A 15,861-nucleotide genomic window follows, 5' to 3' on the forward strand; every position below is an offset into this window, starting at 1 on the left:
GTTGCTATAGTGATAATAATGCCAAACACATGGACAAACAGGAGTTTTTGGAGGAGTAATTTTCTTCTTGTGACATCCTCTGTCCCCCTACACTATTATATATCTATATTAAACAACACACATTTTTAAGGAAAAAGAAGTATTATACATTAAGGACAAGACTTTTAAAGGGCCTTCTGCACTTGGTCTCCGTTTTAGCATGATTTGCACCCACCATCAATTGTGGGCGTGGATCCTAATGTATTTGGCCAAGGAGCTGATGTCTGGGTGCAGTTAATTACCTAGTCATGTAAATGGTAGAATTTGCACCTACAGTTAATTGATCCTGGGCATTATTTGAGAAGGGGCCTCTACTTGGTTTCCCTGCTGCCACTCCTAACAGGCAAAATTTGAGTCTGCAAAAATGATGGTTGTCCTTTCTGGACCTTTATACATGCATATGCCATGATCTCACACAATGATACTGTCACTGGCTAGTAATACTACTCCGGATCCTTGGGGCACAAATACTGTATAGTGAGGGACACAGAACACCTTGAAAATCCGATCCCTTGTGGTGCAAAATTCTGTATGTTGCACCTTCAAATCAGGAGGCAAAATGACTGTCATCAGGAGTCTGCTGACATTATTACTGGCTAAACAAACTTCCCGTTCCTGGAATCAGAAAAGCTTCTCATCCTCTGGATTCAGGAACTCCAGGGAATGACAGTTACTGTAAAGACAATTCAGGACATCAGACTTTGAAACAATTCCGTCTCCTTTCTTGACCTATAGCCAACACTCAGTATTTTATATGGAGGAGACCTTGTGGCAGAGAGTGTCTCTCTCTTCCAGAAATCTATAACTGGGATATCTCACTGACACATCCGATTACTGCAATGCAACCTCTCCAGCCCCATGTAATTGTGCAGTCCATGGGCAGTAACAGAGTTGTACCCATATTGGTTAACTTTAAAACTGTTCTTATTACAGGCCCAAATCCAGCCAAATCATGTTTAACAGTAGTTTCCTTTGGGGAGACATAATAGAAACACTATTACCCTTAGCTTAACATGCGTCCTCTTGCGCAGCCACTTCTCCCTGGGCTTTGAAGGAGTGAATACAGAGACCTCCTTTCCATCCAGTTCCAGAATGCTGGAGTTTTCGTGTCTCATCACCTAAGGAAAGACCAGCCCCCATCAGCAACTCATGACGCACCTGGGCTAAAACTCAAGAGCTGCAGGAATTTCATAGTGAATGCACCCGCTGCAGCTTTAGTGTATTTATTCCTCTCTGCTGCGTTTGCAAAGCATGTGATGGAATCACAGCATTTGCTGGGCAGGTGGCTTTATAGAATTTTGCTTGCAGGAAATTTGCATTGTTAGTCTACAAGATTTTTCTGGCCCTCCCATAACTGTATGATGTTAATGATCTTTAGAGCCAGGAAAGGTTGTTGCCAGAGCTGAGTTATTAAGAAGTGGGTTGAAGCTATAAAAGGGAACCTTAGACTGAGATGATAAGTAGGCACATAGGAGGGCAAGTGTGAAAGCATGGTGAAGCATGGTTAGGACTAGAATGAGAGAGAGATGAAAAAGAAGCCGAGGGAAGCTAGAAAAGGCTGAAGAGACAGTGGAATGAGTCTGGGAAGAGTTAAGGAACAGAAAGAACTATAGGGGAGTTTAACAAGCTGAGTACAAAATGGAGCAAAGGCAACGAAGCACAGATGCTGATCACAGATACATAACTGCTAGGCTGCTAGTGTAACTCTCTTGGCTTCGCTGGGCTTATACCGGGGATGGATTTTGTCCCAGATGTTCAATTAACACAAACTGAGAGTTTGTGGCACCTCAGACCCTGCTACTTCCTTGAGACCATGTCCAAAAAGCTGCCCTTGGAAAATGCTCATTCAGCAAACACTGCAGGGGAAGAACTTTGGCACTAAGGTACTTATAGAAAACTGCCTCTTCTGTAGGGAATCCTACAGTTTGCAGCCACCATCTCGCCTGACTATGCTCCAGCCTTGCCTGCCTTCTTGCCAGGTCCTCAAGTCACATACGCATTTCCAGTCATTATTTGCTTGCCATTTCAGTAATTCAGATCCATCGCTACCTGTTCCAACTGTGCTCGCTTGTCTGCATGTGTCATTTCCTCAGGCTTATTCTTCAGAAGTATTCTCATCATTCCCTCCAGTCCTACTGAGTCTGCCCTTAACGGGTCTGCGCAAGCTGGACCCTACGAGGGCTAAGATCCCAGCAGGCTTCCTGATTGGGCTGGAGTCAATCCCAGTTGCCTGTCATCTAGTGTTTCTATTTAAATACATTGCACATGGCGTTCTCCTGTCTTGCTTCTTGTGCTCCTCTCATTTTGATGACGGCATTAGGTATTGAGCCAGGTTCAGCACTGGGCCAGCAGTGTTCTGTGATTTAGAAGACCAGAGTTCAGGAGAGGAATGGGGCTCTGGCTCTCTGGGTCCATGGACAAGTTCCAGCACATCATACAGTATGATGTTCCTGCACTGGAATGGGGATGAGCGGACTGACACAATGAGATTTGCAAAGTGCGCAAACATTTCCTATGGTAAGCTCACTATCAACCTTTGGGGACATCTGCGTCTGGATCAAATGGCAGAGGGAAATGGGGTTATGTTCTGGGTTCACCCTGCAGCTAGTCTGTTCTTAGGTCAGTTCCAGAAGAGGGGAATCTCACACAGAAAACAAAAAAGGACTGGGCAGAGAGATTACACGAAGCATTTTGAATTGTACTATGATCAGATGGCTTTTTTCCAATTTTCTCCCAGGCCATGAAAAGATTGAAAGGGGCTCTGTCAAGTGAATAAACATATTTTAAAAACCTCACACATTCCCTCACGTGTTACCATTTGCCCCATGTAGATTAAAACTGAAGCAATCTGATAGGCCAGTTTACTTTGCAGACTTTAGACTGTTTCATTTTTCCATTTCACTCACAGCAAAACAAGACTGGTCAGTTTCACCTTCTGGTTCTCCTAATCTACCTGCCCCACCTCCACTTCACCCCCAATGCTGTTGGGAATGAAAAGCTAAGGGGATGAATAAAACAATGGCCTTCACTGATGAGAAATTTAAATCACGAAAATGTTTCTGATCATATTTGCATTTATTTGTTTTAATAAAGCGTAAGGTTTTGGGCCTAAATCTACTTGATAGTTTCCTTTTAACTTTGTCCGGAATGCCTTTCAATGAGGATTAAAATCATATCCCTATCATTAGCTTTCCAATGCTGGCATTCTAGGCTGTTGAATAAGAGGGGAGGAGGCACAGGGCCTTGGAAGAACAGGGAGGGGGTGGGGATTGAGAAAGATAACGCTCTAGAAGCAGAGGTGGGGCAACGGAGAGAGACAAGGCTAAATAAACAGCACTGCAGAGGCAGCCACTGCTGAGCTCCAAGGGCTTTGAATGGATGGCAAGGATATTTTTCATGCCACAAGATGTAAAGTCACACGCTGCCTTACACAAACATGTTTTCTTTGCATTCTGAGTAACTGGCTGGGCTATTTCTAGAACAGGACATTTTGTGTGTTAGACTCCTTAAGACTCTGACACACACACACACCGTTTTCTTCCTGCAGCCGTTTAGGCGAAGTTCCCCATTGGAGCCTACTGTTCAAAATCAGGAGATATAGCATGTGACTGCAACATTGGCCCACTGGGTTGGAAACTAGAGACAGGGCAGGGAATAAAGGGTCGAGATCAATTAATACCGGGGTACTGCAGCCACCAGTGCTAACATCCCCGTTGTTATGGAACCTACCAACAAACTTGGACGACAGCAATGAAGAAGAGTTTGCCAATAGAGGGCTATAAATAATGGAGAGCTGCAGTCAGATATGCTGCAACAGCGCTGGGGTAATTTAAACCGCTGAGCTAATACACAGCAAACCCAGGCCAATATGAGGAGCTGGATCCTACCCAGTGCTGAGTAGCTGCACAGGTGAGGATGCTAGTACTTTACTTAAGCCAGTTCAAAGTTTAGACTAAAAGGAGTTGGAGCATAAAATCAGGGTACTGGGATTAAATAATTATTCTCCATTCTTCAGCACAGGGCCCCCTGGAATTTTTTCTGGCAAAAGGGACTAATGCAACCAACACCAAAGTGGGTAGATCCCCTCTGAATGCTCCAGCACCAGGCCACTGGCAATTCAGAATAAACGGGGGCAGAACCAAAACGGATACAACTGGCTCCAGTTCAGCTACAGTCTGTGGAGTGATGATCCCAGACTATCCCTTTGTACTGGGTGACCTGTCCTCTCGCTAGCGCCCAACAGACGAGGCACCAAATGAAAAGATGTTTCCAAATCCTTATCGGGGAAAGAACTTGGGACAGGGAAGGGAGGGAGAGAAGAGACTCCAGCCCACATCTGGAAGGACACGGCCAGCGGCTTGCAATCCACAGAAGCAGCCCCCTCTCCGCTGTGATGAAAATGACAGAGAGCATCTCTGCTTGAGTTTTAGAAATGAATGATGTTGGGCCATGGCAATACGGTCACTAGAGCAGCCCTTTGGGCTCGTGTGTTTTTTCTCTGCGGATCACAATGTTTGTGTTGCAGCGAGGGATTGTTATGCCCTGACAATGCACTGTGCTTTAAAGGTACATTGTCAACTTAATAATCTTGGCAAGAGTTTTCAAACCCTGGGGGCTAAAGTTGGAGCTTCTAAATCTATATTGAGACAACCAAAATTCCCAGGGGTTAAGCACTTGCAGCTCCCACTGACTTCAGTGGGAGTGTGGTATTCAGGGTCTCTAAAAAAAATCAGGCTATGTTGATTTAGCTGCCTAAGCATAAATCTAGGAGCCCAACTTTAGGCCCCTGATTTGAACACATTGCCTCACATGTCACAAGCTAGCAAGTTTCTTCTTTAACTATTTATGTTCCTTTTTACTCTTTGCATTTCTCTCCAGGTGGACAAGGGCAATCAAGAAGAATGTGTCTCCCTTTTGTTCATAGTTGTTTTCACCTTCAGGGTCTTAATACTGCTATTTTTGGGTTTCATGCATTTCTGGGAAAACAACTATTTTCAATGTTTGTTTGTTTGCTTTAAAGGGAAATATCCCCACTGGTTTTAGAAAAAAAATGTGATTTTGCAAAATTTAAATGTGTCACCAAAGTTAAACTGAAAAAAACAAAATGTGCTGGTCGAAACCATCATTTGTTATTTACCTACCTCCATGAGAAGTAATTTGAACTGTGGTACCAAGTTCTGGATCTTGAAGCAAAAATCCGTAGTTCTCAGGGTGTTTAAGTGTTAATTTGAGAGCCCAAATGGAGGATTGAACACTTTAATTTAGCAAGCCAAGTCTGAAACTTGTACAAACTTTTCCTTCTGTTTCATTCCATGTAGGGTTTGCACCGAGAGCTTCCCTTTGAGCTTCAGGTTTGAAAGGATGTAAAAATTCAAAGCAAAGTTCAATCCAAACACGCAAGCATCACCTGGTTTTTGCCTCAAAATCATGCAATGCTGCAAGACTATGATATGAAATGGGTCCAAATTGACTCCAAATTATTTAGATCATTAGTGAACCTCTCTCCAAGAACCTGCTCCAGTAACAAAAGCCAGCACCAAGCAAGTCATGTGTGATTTGGTGGTTTCCATGAAAAGTCTGTGCATAGCAGTAAGTATTATTTGCAATGCAGCTGTCTTTGACACAGCATGGGAAGGGAAAGAAGATGAATCTGCAGTTGTGAAGTGTACATTTTTTCCCTCCATTTATACGGTGAGCCCCCGTTAGTGTCAACAAAAGTTATTCTGGAGGGTGCAGCAAGGCGAAAATAGACTCCAAAATATTTTCCAACCAAAGTTAGGCATAAGGGAGAAGAGAGAGAAGCATGAAATATTGATGGTACCTGTCTCAGCAGAAAGGAGACTACATCTGTCGATTCCCAGTAGCTTGCATGGAAGAGGTGTGGTAAGGCTACCGTCGGAAAGGCAGTCAGTGCATCGGGACAGTAAAGGGCATAGTCTATTCTTTTTGTTCCCCACCATCTGGCAGCAACTAATGAAAGAAAAGGCTTGTTAAAAAGAGAGGAGTGAGCTGTTTTAAATGTTAACCTTAGGCCATGGGTCCTTGCGCTGGGCAATTCTTTCCCCATTGATTTTATTGTTAAGATGGAGCAGTCTTTGAACAGGGCTCAAAAGTATTAACGAGCCACCCAAGGATAGTACGAGGCACAGAGCATGACATCTTCTTTATTCAATCAAACAGGATATCCCTGGAGGAGGCAGTAACTAGCCATTAATCCACACCCCTGGGGAATGTGAGGCACAGATCAAAGGCTGGTGACTCCATGCCCAGCCAGGGTATTAGAGGCCATTAATACATACCCTAGAGTCTCTTGTGCATACTAGAACAGCGATAATCAAAATAACTTTCAGATTAGACGGGGCATGTACATGTCATCAACGCTCCTGGGGACAGCCAGTGGGTGTCCTCGGTGCAGGGTCACTCCCACTCACAGTGAGTTTGTGACAATGTGCTGATACCGTGGTGATGAGGATCAAACAAACCTCTCAATCCGTACAGCAAAAATGGAATAAAAAGAGTCTCTGCCCTGGAGGTGGGACGGGGGAGAGCCATGGATGCGTCTACGTACTGCAACCTTTCCCAGACCTGAAGAGTTCTGTGTAAGCTCAAAAGCTTGTCTCCCTCATCAACAGAAGTTGGTCCAATAAAAACTATTGCCTCACCCACCTTGTGTGTCTAATATCCTGGGACAGCCACAGCCACAACAACACTGCACACATATACCTGAGTCATTTTCAGCTCCATGGGCCTGCTTTAAGCAGAGGCTAGCAGATGCTGTTAAAGGCAAAAAACTAAACAAACAGGATGTTTCTCTTTAATTTTCACTGAGGCATAAACCCTCTCAAACCCAGAGAGTTAAAATCCCATATTTTATTATTAATATCAGAAGCAGAAGTGAACAATAAAAAGGCAATGGAGTCACAGGTTAGCTGCTATGGAAAGACATGAGCGAAACACTGGGAGGGGGAAAGAGACTGGATTATGAGTAAGGCCCATAGTGAAGCATTCATCATCACCACGACCACCACCATTCTGCAGGCGGCCAGCCTCTGGAGGGCCACTGAAGCAACTTGCTCAGCCTCTGCAGGAGCGAGTGTCTTCACAACCAACTTTCCGGCCCACCAAGAGAACCAGCGAGGACTCGCTAAATCCTGCAGCTCTCAGAACAGAGGCTCTGGCGAGCTTTGAGGATGGGGGCATTAAACGGTGAAGCTATGGACGAATCTCCAGGCTTCATCAGCATCTACTGGGACAGAGGCTACAGGGGAAGCCGGTAGCTACAGGGTAACTTAAAACCCAGCAGAAAAGTCAATGACCGTATTTTAATACCAAGTCATCTCTCTTCTAGTAACAGAGCCACACTGCAGGGATATCAATGGGAGCGAGGTGGTGACGCGGAAGTGCTCACTGGGGGCAGTTTGCCCACAGATCACCACCAAAACACAAGGAACAGCCAGTCAGATCCTTCAGCTAGACCAGAGGATTCCCAACTTCTTCCCTGTAAAATGGATCCACATTCCCTCCCATGCCCCACCCCACTGCCCAGATCCCACTCCCCACTGTTGCTCTTCAGAATATCTCCTTCTGCAAGACCACAGTTTGAGACCCACCGGCAGCCCACAAGTGACACCTGGCCAGTGGCTGTCACACTTACCCGATTGGGGCATTGCCACGGTTTAACCCCACATTGAGCACCATTGTAAATAACCACGTGATCATATTTTCAAATGGGTCAGACCGAGAGCATTTCAGCGCATAGATTTCAGTGCCAAAAGCAAGGGGCTGACTTTCTAGACGCAGGCAGCCTTGAACTCCCACATGGCTTTGTGATGAAAAAGCACCCACAGAAGGAGATGTAGAGACCCCAGAGCAGTGGTGTTAGGAGGAGTTACTTCTGCATGCAAGTAGCAAGCTGGGGCTTGGACAAGGAGCTTGGGACTCCCTAGAATAGCTTTGCTGGTTCTCTTGAGAACATTCTCCAATAAGGCACCAGACACAAAAACGAGACAGCTTGACATGGGAGGGGATGTGATAGCTGCCACCAAGCAGACACCTCATTTGAAAATCTGGGCCCAAGGGAAGAGTTGCCCACTCTCTCCACAAATGAGCCGATGACTCCTCTGCAGGCTGTCCTGGCAGGAGCCACAGCAGGGTGATCTGAGGTATGGCGTTGGTACATGCATACGCCCCCTGGTCCAGCAATGGTGGCTATGAACCAGGCTTCCCCAGGCCAACTATCCCTGATTCTAGCAAGAATAATGGGCAGGGTATTCTGCTGGCAGACAGAATACAGGTGCTGCCTTTTCTGAGCCAGTTCCGTTACTCTGCTTTCCCTGCTCGGCCCAGGATTCGACACACAATGGCCATTTATACAGAGATTTTGACCTATGAAAAGACATGATCTTCTGCTTGTGTTTCTGGCTATGGAATCACCAGTTACTGGTAAAGATCCAACTTTCCATTTCTCATGAAAGTCCTATTCTCGGTTAACTTTAGATTCTTTGTACAGATCAGCCAGGAGGAATGCTTTCGTGCTAGGAAGAGATTGCAACAGGGGCTATGGGCCAGTGCGGTTGCTCCCACGTCTTGTCTACAAGAGTTTGTGCCATCGCCAACTGTTAGCAGTGCTGCTGTTACTCTTTCATGCAATATGAAAACAAGTATTTGTTAAATAGGGCTAAGTTTGCGAGGACCCTTGGTGAAAGGAGAAAGCAAACAGATTTCCTCTGGAGAAGAGAACTGCCCCGGTTAGATGATGTAGGAGATTAGCTGGATAGATAAGTCCCCTCTCCAGAATACCTTTCTTGATGTCCAGATCTGGTATTTGTAGAATAGAGTCCGGATCCCAACTTGATGGCCACTCAAGCCTTCTTCCTAAATGGTTCTGGGGTATTTCATGTTTACGTTGCCTACGTCTCTTGGGCGAGGCTTGGGTGGGGGATTTGTGAGGGAGGGCAAGTTGGGACAGAAAGCTAAATCCTCCTCTGGCATGGTTAAGACGATTTTTGTTTTCTAAAGGAACAAAATTAAAAACACACACACACACACACACAAACAAAAACCCACACTTATTATCACAGCACACACATGCAGAACACATCAGTTTTGTCCTCCAGCAATTAACATTATGATGGAAAAGACACATGGATTAAAGGAACGAGATTGCGATCCTATGTGTGGGAACTATTATTTTGGAGTTGAAATTAAGCATTTACATCTGTTTCCTTATAAACAGATGAAGGTTGACTACCTGCCACCTTGAGTAGCCTGTCTTTATGGTGGAAATCTAAGGAGGTATACAGCTGGGAATCTTCTTTCCCTAACTCAATGGCTGCAAAGCTGCTGCCACTGTTGACAGGATGTTGCTTTTCCATGGGGAGGAGGGGTTAAGCCTGTGCATCCACAGTTAGCTATCCCCCACCACTCTACAGTGCCATGCAGAGGGAACTCCCCGGGAAGCAGGGCTGTGGAGGCCCATGTTGCGGATTCTCACTGGACTTCATGCAATGGAATCACAGTGGCTTGTTCCCAGTATCTGAAGCTGGCCCTGGAAGGGATATAGAAATGGAAATGTATTTGGAAGGCCTAACTCAAGTGCTTGCTGAGGACAATGAGACAAAGTCAAAACCTTCAGTGCTACATTTCTGGCTCTCGAGGCCATCTGTGCAGGAAGACAAAAATCATGTTGCAAACAGAAGTCTTAATAATCAAACAAACGGGGGTGGGGAGGTCAACTTCTCTATTCAGCAACACATGCAGAAGTGCCCCTGAAATGAAGGAGGGAAGTTCGTTTTAAGAGGGTGTCTTTCAGTCCAATACAAAAGCACTAGCTTTCACCTGACGAGCTAGATTCTGCTTTCTCCATTAAACTCCACCAATCCCACTGAGGTCAGTGGGGTTATGTAGGCATGAGCAAGGGCACAAATTGTTCCACCTTCGTATAATGAAGGCACCCGGCAGTCTGAAGAGCGCTGGCCAAATCCATCCCCTGGTGTAACTCCATCAGAGCTTGTGGCTTAATGAATTTGACCCACATTGTCTGCAAAGCTTCACTTCCTCAGGGAAGGGAAATGTTGGATATTTACATGAAGGCTTTATTCAGCTTGTCAACACCTGAGGGCAGCAATCGCCTCGTTCTATGCTTGTGTAGGCCCCAGCGCACTGGGGCCCTGATCCTGATAGGGACCTTGGGGCGCTACCATGAGATACATCTTTAATAATCAACCCTTAACAACTCCTCCTCCAGGATTTACCTTCCTGACTGGCTGAGCTCAGCAATTACCCCGGGGTGTGAAACGTGCACAAAACAAACCCCCTGGTAAGGAACCTTCTACCCAGACAGATTAACATGTAGCAAGGCATAACACATTTTATTGTGCAGTCCCACTGTGGCTTGTTTTGTGTATTTGCTCTGATACGATAAACAAAAAATCCTCTCCTTAAGAAAGGAAAACCCCATTTGTTAAAGTGCAGGTAGTTTATTCTTGCCACACACTGACATCTAGCCAAAGAAAATAAGAAGCTACTCAACCCCACTGTGACATATGCACAAAAATGTTACATGGCATAAACACGGGGTGCATGAGAAATCCTAATAATACTAGGAACTTATATATACTGCTTTTCATGGTCAAAGTATTTTAGATGTTTTAACTGATTCATTGTCACATGCCCATAAGGAGGGTAATATTATTATTCCTGTTTTACAGATGGGGAAACTGAGGCAGAGTGATTCCATGACTTGCCCAAAAGCTACAGAGGGAGTCAGTATCAGAGACAGGAGGAGGATTTGGGGACTCCTATCTCCCAATCCTGCACACAGACCAGCACTGCACTCGGCCAAGCGTTCAGAGGAGGTATGTGCATATATCCAGAAGAGCAGGTGCCCCCTTTGTTTGTGGTTTAAAGCTGGAATAGTCAAAGATGCAGGAGAGAATTGGGCAGATTTCAATGGGAGTCAGGAACATACAAACCTTGGGCTCTGTTGAATGTCCCAGCCTACACATTTTACTTCACATTATGATATTTACCGCAGGAGGAACTAAAAACCTTAGTGTTTAATTATAAATGTCATAGTTCAAAGCCTAGTGGTCCACTAAAGGTGACATGAACAAGTATTTTTTAAAATTGGGATTGTGCCTTTGGGGTTTTTGGCTTCCTTCCAGGTTCTCAAAGTTTTTTTTGTTTTTTAAAAATTCTTTTTGGGTTTTTGCCTTAGCAGTATCAGGAACATCAGCCAGAAAAGCTAGACCAGCCCAACACTGATTTGTTGGGGTCACAGAGAATGTCTATTGTTAATACTCACACCTTAATAGAGAGGAGGGAGAGGGTGAGTTTTTAGCAAAGGCTGCCTTTCTCCAAAAGATTTCTTAGTCATTGAAGTTAAATGGGCCTTGACAAAAACATTTTTAACTCAATCTGACGAAAAACCACTTCCACACTCAGTTGCTCAGCTTTGGTTCTTGTAATGTCATCATTTTGCTAATTCGCTAGTCCTCCGGGCAAAATATGAGCTGAATTTCTAACGTGTAAACCAAACAACAAGAAAAACTTCAGTTCCCTCCCCTCCAGCCTTTTTTTTTAAAAATAGAAAGTAGCCCAAAAAAGGGACACCCTCCCCCATTTTTTTCCCTTTGCACATTACCTTTAAATAATACATGATGTGCCACCTGTCAGATCTTACATTATTTATTGAAAAGTGCTGATCATATACCAGTTGCATAGATCACAATTATCAACTGAAGACTAGACATACCATTTGATTCCTTAATGTTGCACAGGGGCCAATGATTGTTCAAGGTTATCAATTATCTTTTATACATGAACAATTTATGCCCATAATCACTCCAACATGCATAATATAGTGGCAGTCCACTGTATTATAATTGTGGGCATCTGTTCTTCCTAAGGGTGCATTAACAATGTGTCATTGACAATGATAAAATTGGGCTTAGGTGGAATAGTTCCAACTTCTTATTAATCACTGAAAACAGCCTCAGACAAGCAATTACATTTGTTATCCTCCCTCACTGCAAGGCGCCCAGCTAAAAGCAGAGACTGATTCTTCCCATCAAATTCAGATCCGGGATTTAAACAGCCCCAGACATTCTGGTTCAGCCCCACCTCCAGTGATAAAGTTAGCCTGTCTAAGTCTTCAGCAATGTTTGACTCCTCATTGCAGGAATTCATGTAAACCTTGTAGGACTCAAATCCTACCTGTGGAATGCCTGCTAATGAGGGTGCACTGTATTTTAGGAGAATACATTTAAACAAAACATGCAACTATTGTAACAAGAAATTAAGAGGACAAACAGCCTGATGGTTCACCCATGAATATCTGGAATAAGGGACCTCCATTTCTGCAGACATCAGTTTCAAAGGTGCAAATTAGATCAGTTTTCCCATTGGGGGAAAAAAAGTCGGTCAAACTATTCCATTCACACCCTAAATAAATAAATAAATAAATAAATAAATAAATAGAGATATCCCATCTCCTAGAACTGGAAGGGACCTTGAAAGGTCATCGCGTCCAGCCCCCTGCCTTCACTAGCAGGACCAAGTACTGATTTTTGCCCCAGATCCCTAAGTGGCCCCCCTCAATGATTGAACTCACAACCCTGGGTTTAGCAGACCAATGCTCAAACCACTGAGCTATCCCTAAAGGATAGATGAGTCTAACACAACTACAAGAAGTTATTACATTGGTATAGATAATAATAAATAGTAACACCACCACTCAGATGTAAGTATGTATATTCTTCTTGATATTCAGGCAGGGATCAGCTTTACAATGGATCGGAAAGCTCCATCCTTTGCAATAGACAAGGGAGCTGTTTTCTTTTAACAAGGAGCAAAATGCTTTTCAAAGAAGACCCTTGGCCATGCAGTCTGATGTTCTGTGCAGCTATTATTAGACTTAATTAAGCAAGCAATCGGGAGGACCGGCAGGTGTTATGACTGACCCTCACCAGGAAACACTGTCAACAGCAGGAAATACCCTCAGTGTCCTATTCTCCCCAGCCCTTTGTATCTGATAACACTGCACAGTGTGGAGTTTGAAGGATCATGGAGCAATACAGTGGTTAACTCCAAACCAGGCTATATGTTAAACACACACACAAAATAAAGACAGTTCTACAGGTCTATCCTATACATTGAGGTCAGCCTGGTGTGTGGTGCTGCTACTTTAGTGCTACAGTGAGAAGAAATCTTGGAGGGTGCGAAACACTTACTGTTAGCTATGTTGGAAGCAGTGTAACTGTCTGCCATTCCTGAGACCTGGCTGGCAATGCTGATCTCACTGGCCCTCCGGAATCCCCTGAACTGAGGGGTTGTAATGGGGGTGGAAAGGGACGCATTTTCCATGAAGACTGCACCATGAGACTGAACAACATCTGCTATGAAGTCGAAACAGGGAAATCAAAATATTAGACCAACAGACAGAGACCAGGCAAGACGAAATCAAGAGGAGAAAAGGAGGCAAACAAGGCAAGGATTGGCTTTCAGATGCAAAACCTTTCACACCAATTGGAAGGAAAACGCATTTAATCTCAGCTCTATTTTGAAAAGAAAGAAAAGGCAAAAGGAGAGTTGGCATCTAGCATCTCATTGTCCGATTGAGAAAAGCAAAAGAATCAGTTTAAACCCAAGCAAATCAGGAAAGGTTTGCTTGAGCAGCAAGAATAGAAAGATGTGTCATGCAGACCCATGTGAATATATACAGCGTTATATATTCACGTTTAGCCAGAACAATGGGGGGAAAGGGCGGAAGGTAAAAAACTGAATTTAGGAGATACTAGTTTTATAGCATCTTTTAAAGTAAAGGGGAAGGTTTCCAGGGGAGATATTGTCATGCCAGGGTGGGCCTCATGTTGGACTTGTAGTTAAGGTGTGTTTACATTGCAATCCAAGGTGTGATTGCAGCTTAGGCAGACATACCCAGGCTAGTTTCAACCTACATAGCCTGGCTAACAGCAACGAAGACGCAGCGGCCCAGGCTTTAATGTGGGCTGTACAAGCCCACCCAAAACCTTGGGGACATACTAGCGTTGCTGGCCTGCACCAGGATTTGTGCCACTGCCTCTGATATTTTTAGCTGCGGTAGCTGGATTAAAGCGAGTGTGGGGCCACCTACTCACACTGCAATCACATCTCCGGCTACGGTGTAGACGTACCCTTAGTTACTAAAAAAATACAGCCACCATTTGTGAAACTGAAGGCCTACAGTTAGACTCCTAACTCCATAATTAGGCTTCTCAGTAAAAGTAGCCTGGGTGTTGAGCACTCAAATTTCCCTTTAATTTAAATTGGATTTGGTGGTATTCAGCCTTTTTGAAAATCAGGCCACTTTTATTTAGATATCTAAAATCTGGATTTAGGAGCACAACTTTAGGCCCCCAAGCTTAAAAAGTTTGGCCTTATCCTTCAGGAAGTAAACACGACGGGAATGAGGAGTAAAAATCACACTCATATGGAGTGCGTGTGTGTACATATGTATTATTAGTGGGAAATTAGTTCTATAATGCATGTAACTGAGAAACTGTGAGGTTTATGTGGATCTATTGGGCAATCCTGCTTTTCTGTGGGAAAAACTATACATTAAAAACATTTTAAAGCATGGGGGAGGCAGTGTTACCTAGTGGCTAGCGCAGCAGATTGGGAGTGAAGGTGACTCCTGGGTTCTTTTCCCAGCTGTTCCACTGACTTGTTGTGACTCACTCAAAGCCACACTTAACTTGTGCGTCTCATTTTCCTACCTGTATTTGCCTATAACAATACCTACCCATCCTACAGAGGCATTGCAAGGCAGAATTAATTAATGTCTATGATGCACAGGGAGATCCTCAATTTAAAGAAACTATGTCCTGTTAGTGCAACATACCTAATGGAATGCAAAGCTGACATGGAAAGCAAGCAGGTGAGTTTGCACTTTTATCTGAAGTTCTACACTGCTGCCCATCACTGGAGAATCAGAATATCGGCATCTGAACTTTATTCACAACTATCAATCGATTTTGTGCAAGCAGGCACAAAACACCAAAACAAGGAGGAAAATGCCTCCCCCAGCAACAAAAGTCAGCTGTAAATTAGGGCTGTCAAGTGATTAAAAAAATTAATTGCAATTAATCACACTGTTAAACAATAGAATACCATTTATTTAAATATTTTGGGATGTTTTCTACATTTTCACAAAACACAGAATACACAGAATACAAAGTGTACAGTGCTCACTTTTTATTTATTTGTATTACAAATATTTGCACTGTAAAAAACAAAAGAAATAGCATTTTTCAATTAGCCTAATACAGGTACTGTAGTGTAATCTCTATCATTAAAGTTGAACTTACAAATGTAGAATTATGTACAAAAAACCCCTTCATTCAAAAACAAAACAATGTAAAACTTTAGAGACTACAAGTCCACCCAGTCCTATTTCCTGTTCAGCCAATTGCTCAGACAAACAAGTTTGTTTTCATTTGCAGGAGATAATGCTGCCCGCTTCATGTGCTAAAGATTCATATGTCCCTTTATGCTTCAACCACCATTCCAGGGGACATGTGTCCATGCTGATGACAGGTTCTGCTCAATAACAGTCCAAAGCAATGCAGGACAACGCATGTTCATTTTCATCATCTGAGTCAGATGCCACCAGCAGAAGGCTGATTTTCTTTTTTGGTGGTTCGGGTTCTGCAGTTTCTGCATTAGAGTGTTGCTCTTTTAAGACTTCTGAAAGCAAGCTCCACACCTTGTCCCTTTCAGATTTTGGAAAGCACTTCAGATTCTTAAACCTTGGTTTGAGTGCTGTAGCTAGGGTGACAAGAC

General features: G+C 43.9%; 1 protein-coding gene across 9 annotated transcripts in view; it reads right to left on the minus strand.

Annotated features, from left to right (window-relative positions):
- The window catches only part of PITPNM2 (phosphatidylinositol transfer protein membrane associated 2), a 205,022-nt gene that overhangs the window by 11,599 nt on the left and 177,562 nt on the right, over nt 1-15,861 (minus strand). For 5 of the 9 annotated variants that reach the window (XM_034791623.1, XM_034791617.1, XM_034791618.1 and 2 more), the window contains 4 exons: nt 13,272-13,436; nt 8,839-9,051; nt 5,861-6,009; nt 1,041-1,157 (listed from right to left, as the gene is read on the minus strand). In XM_034791623.1, coding sequence (XP_034647514.1) covers nt 1,041-1,157; nt 5,861-6,009; nt 8,839-9,051; nt 13,272-13,436 — 644 coding nt within the window. The remainder of the gene's footprint in view (nt 1-1,040; nt 1,158-5,860; nt 6,010-8,838; nt 9,052-13,271; nt 13,437-15,861) is intronic. The other 4 variants (XM_034791625.1, XM_034791624.1, XM_034791622.1 and 1 more) reach the window with 3 other exon arrangements.

This window comes from Trachemys scripta, chromosome 15 (genome assembly GCF_013100865.1).
Source record: "Trachemys scripta elegans isolate TJP31775 chromosome 15, CAS_Tse_1.0, whole genome shotgun sequence".
Taxonomy (NCBI): Eukaryota; Metazoa; Chordata; order Testudines; family Emydidae; genus Trachemys; species Trachemys scripta.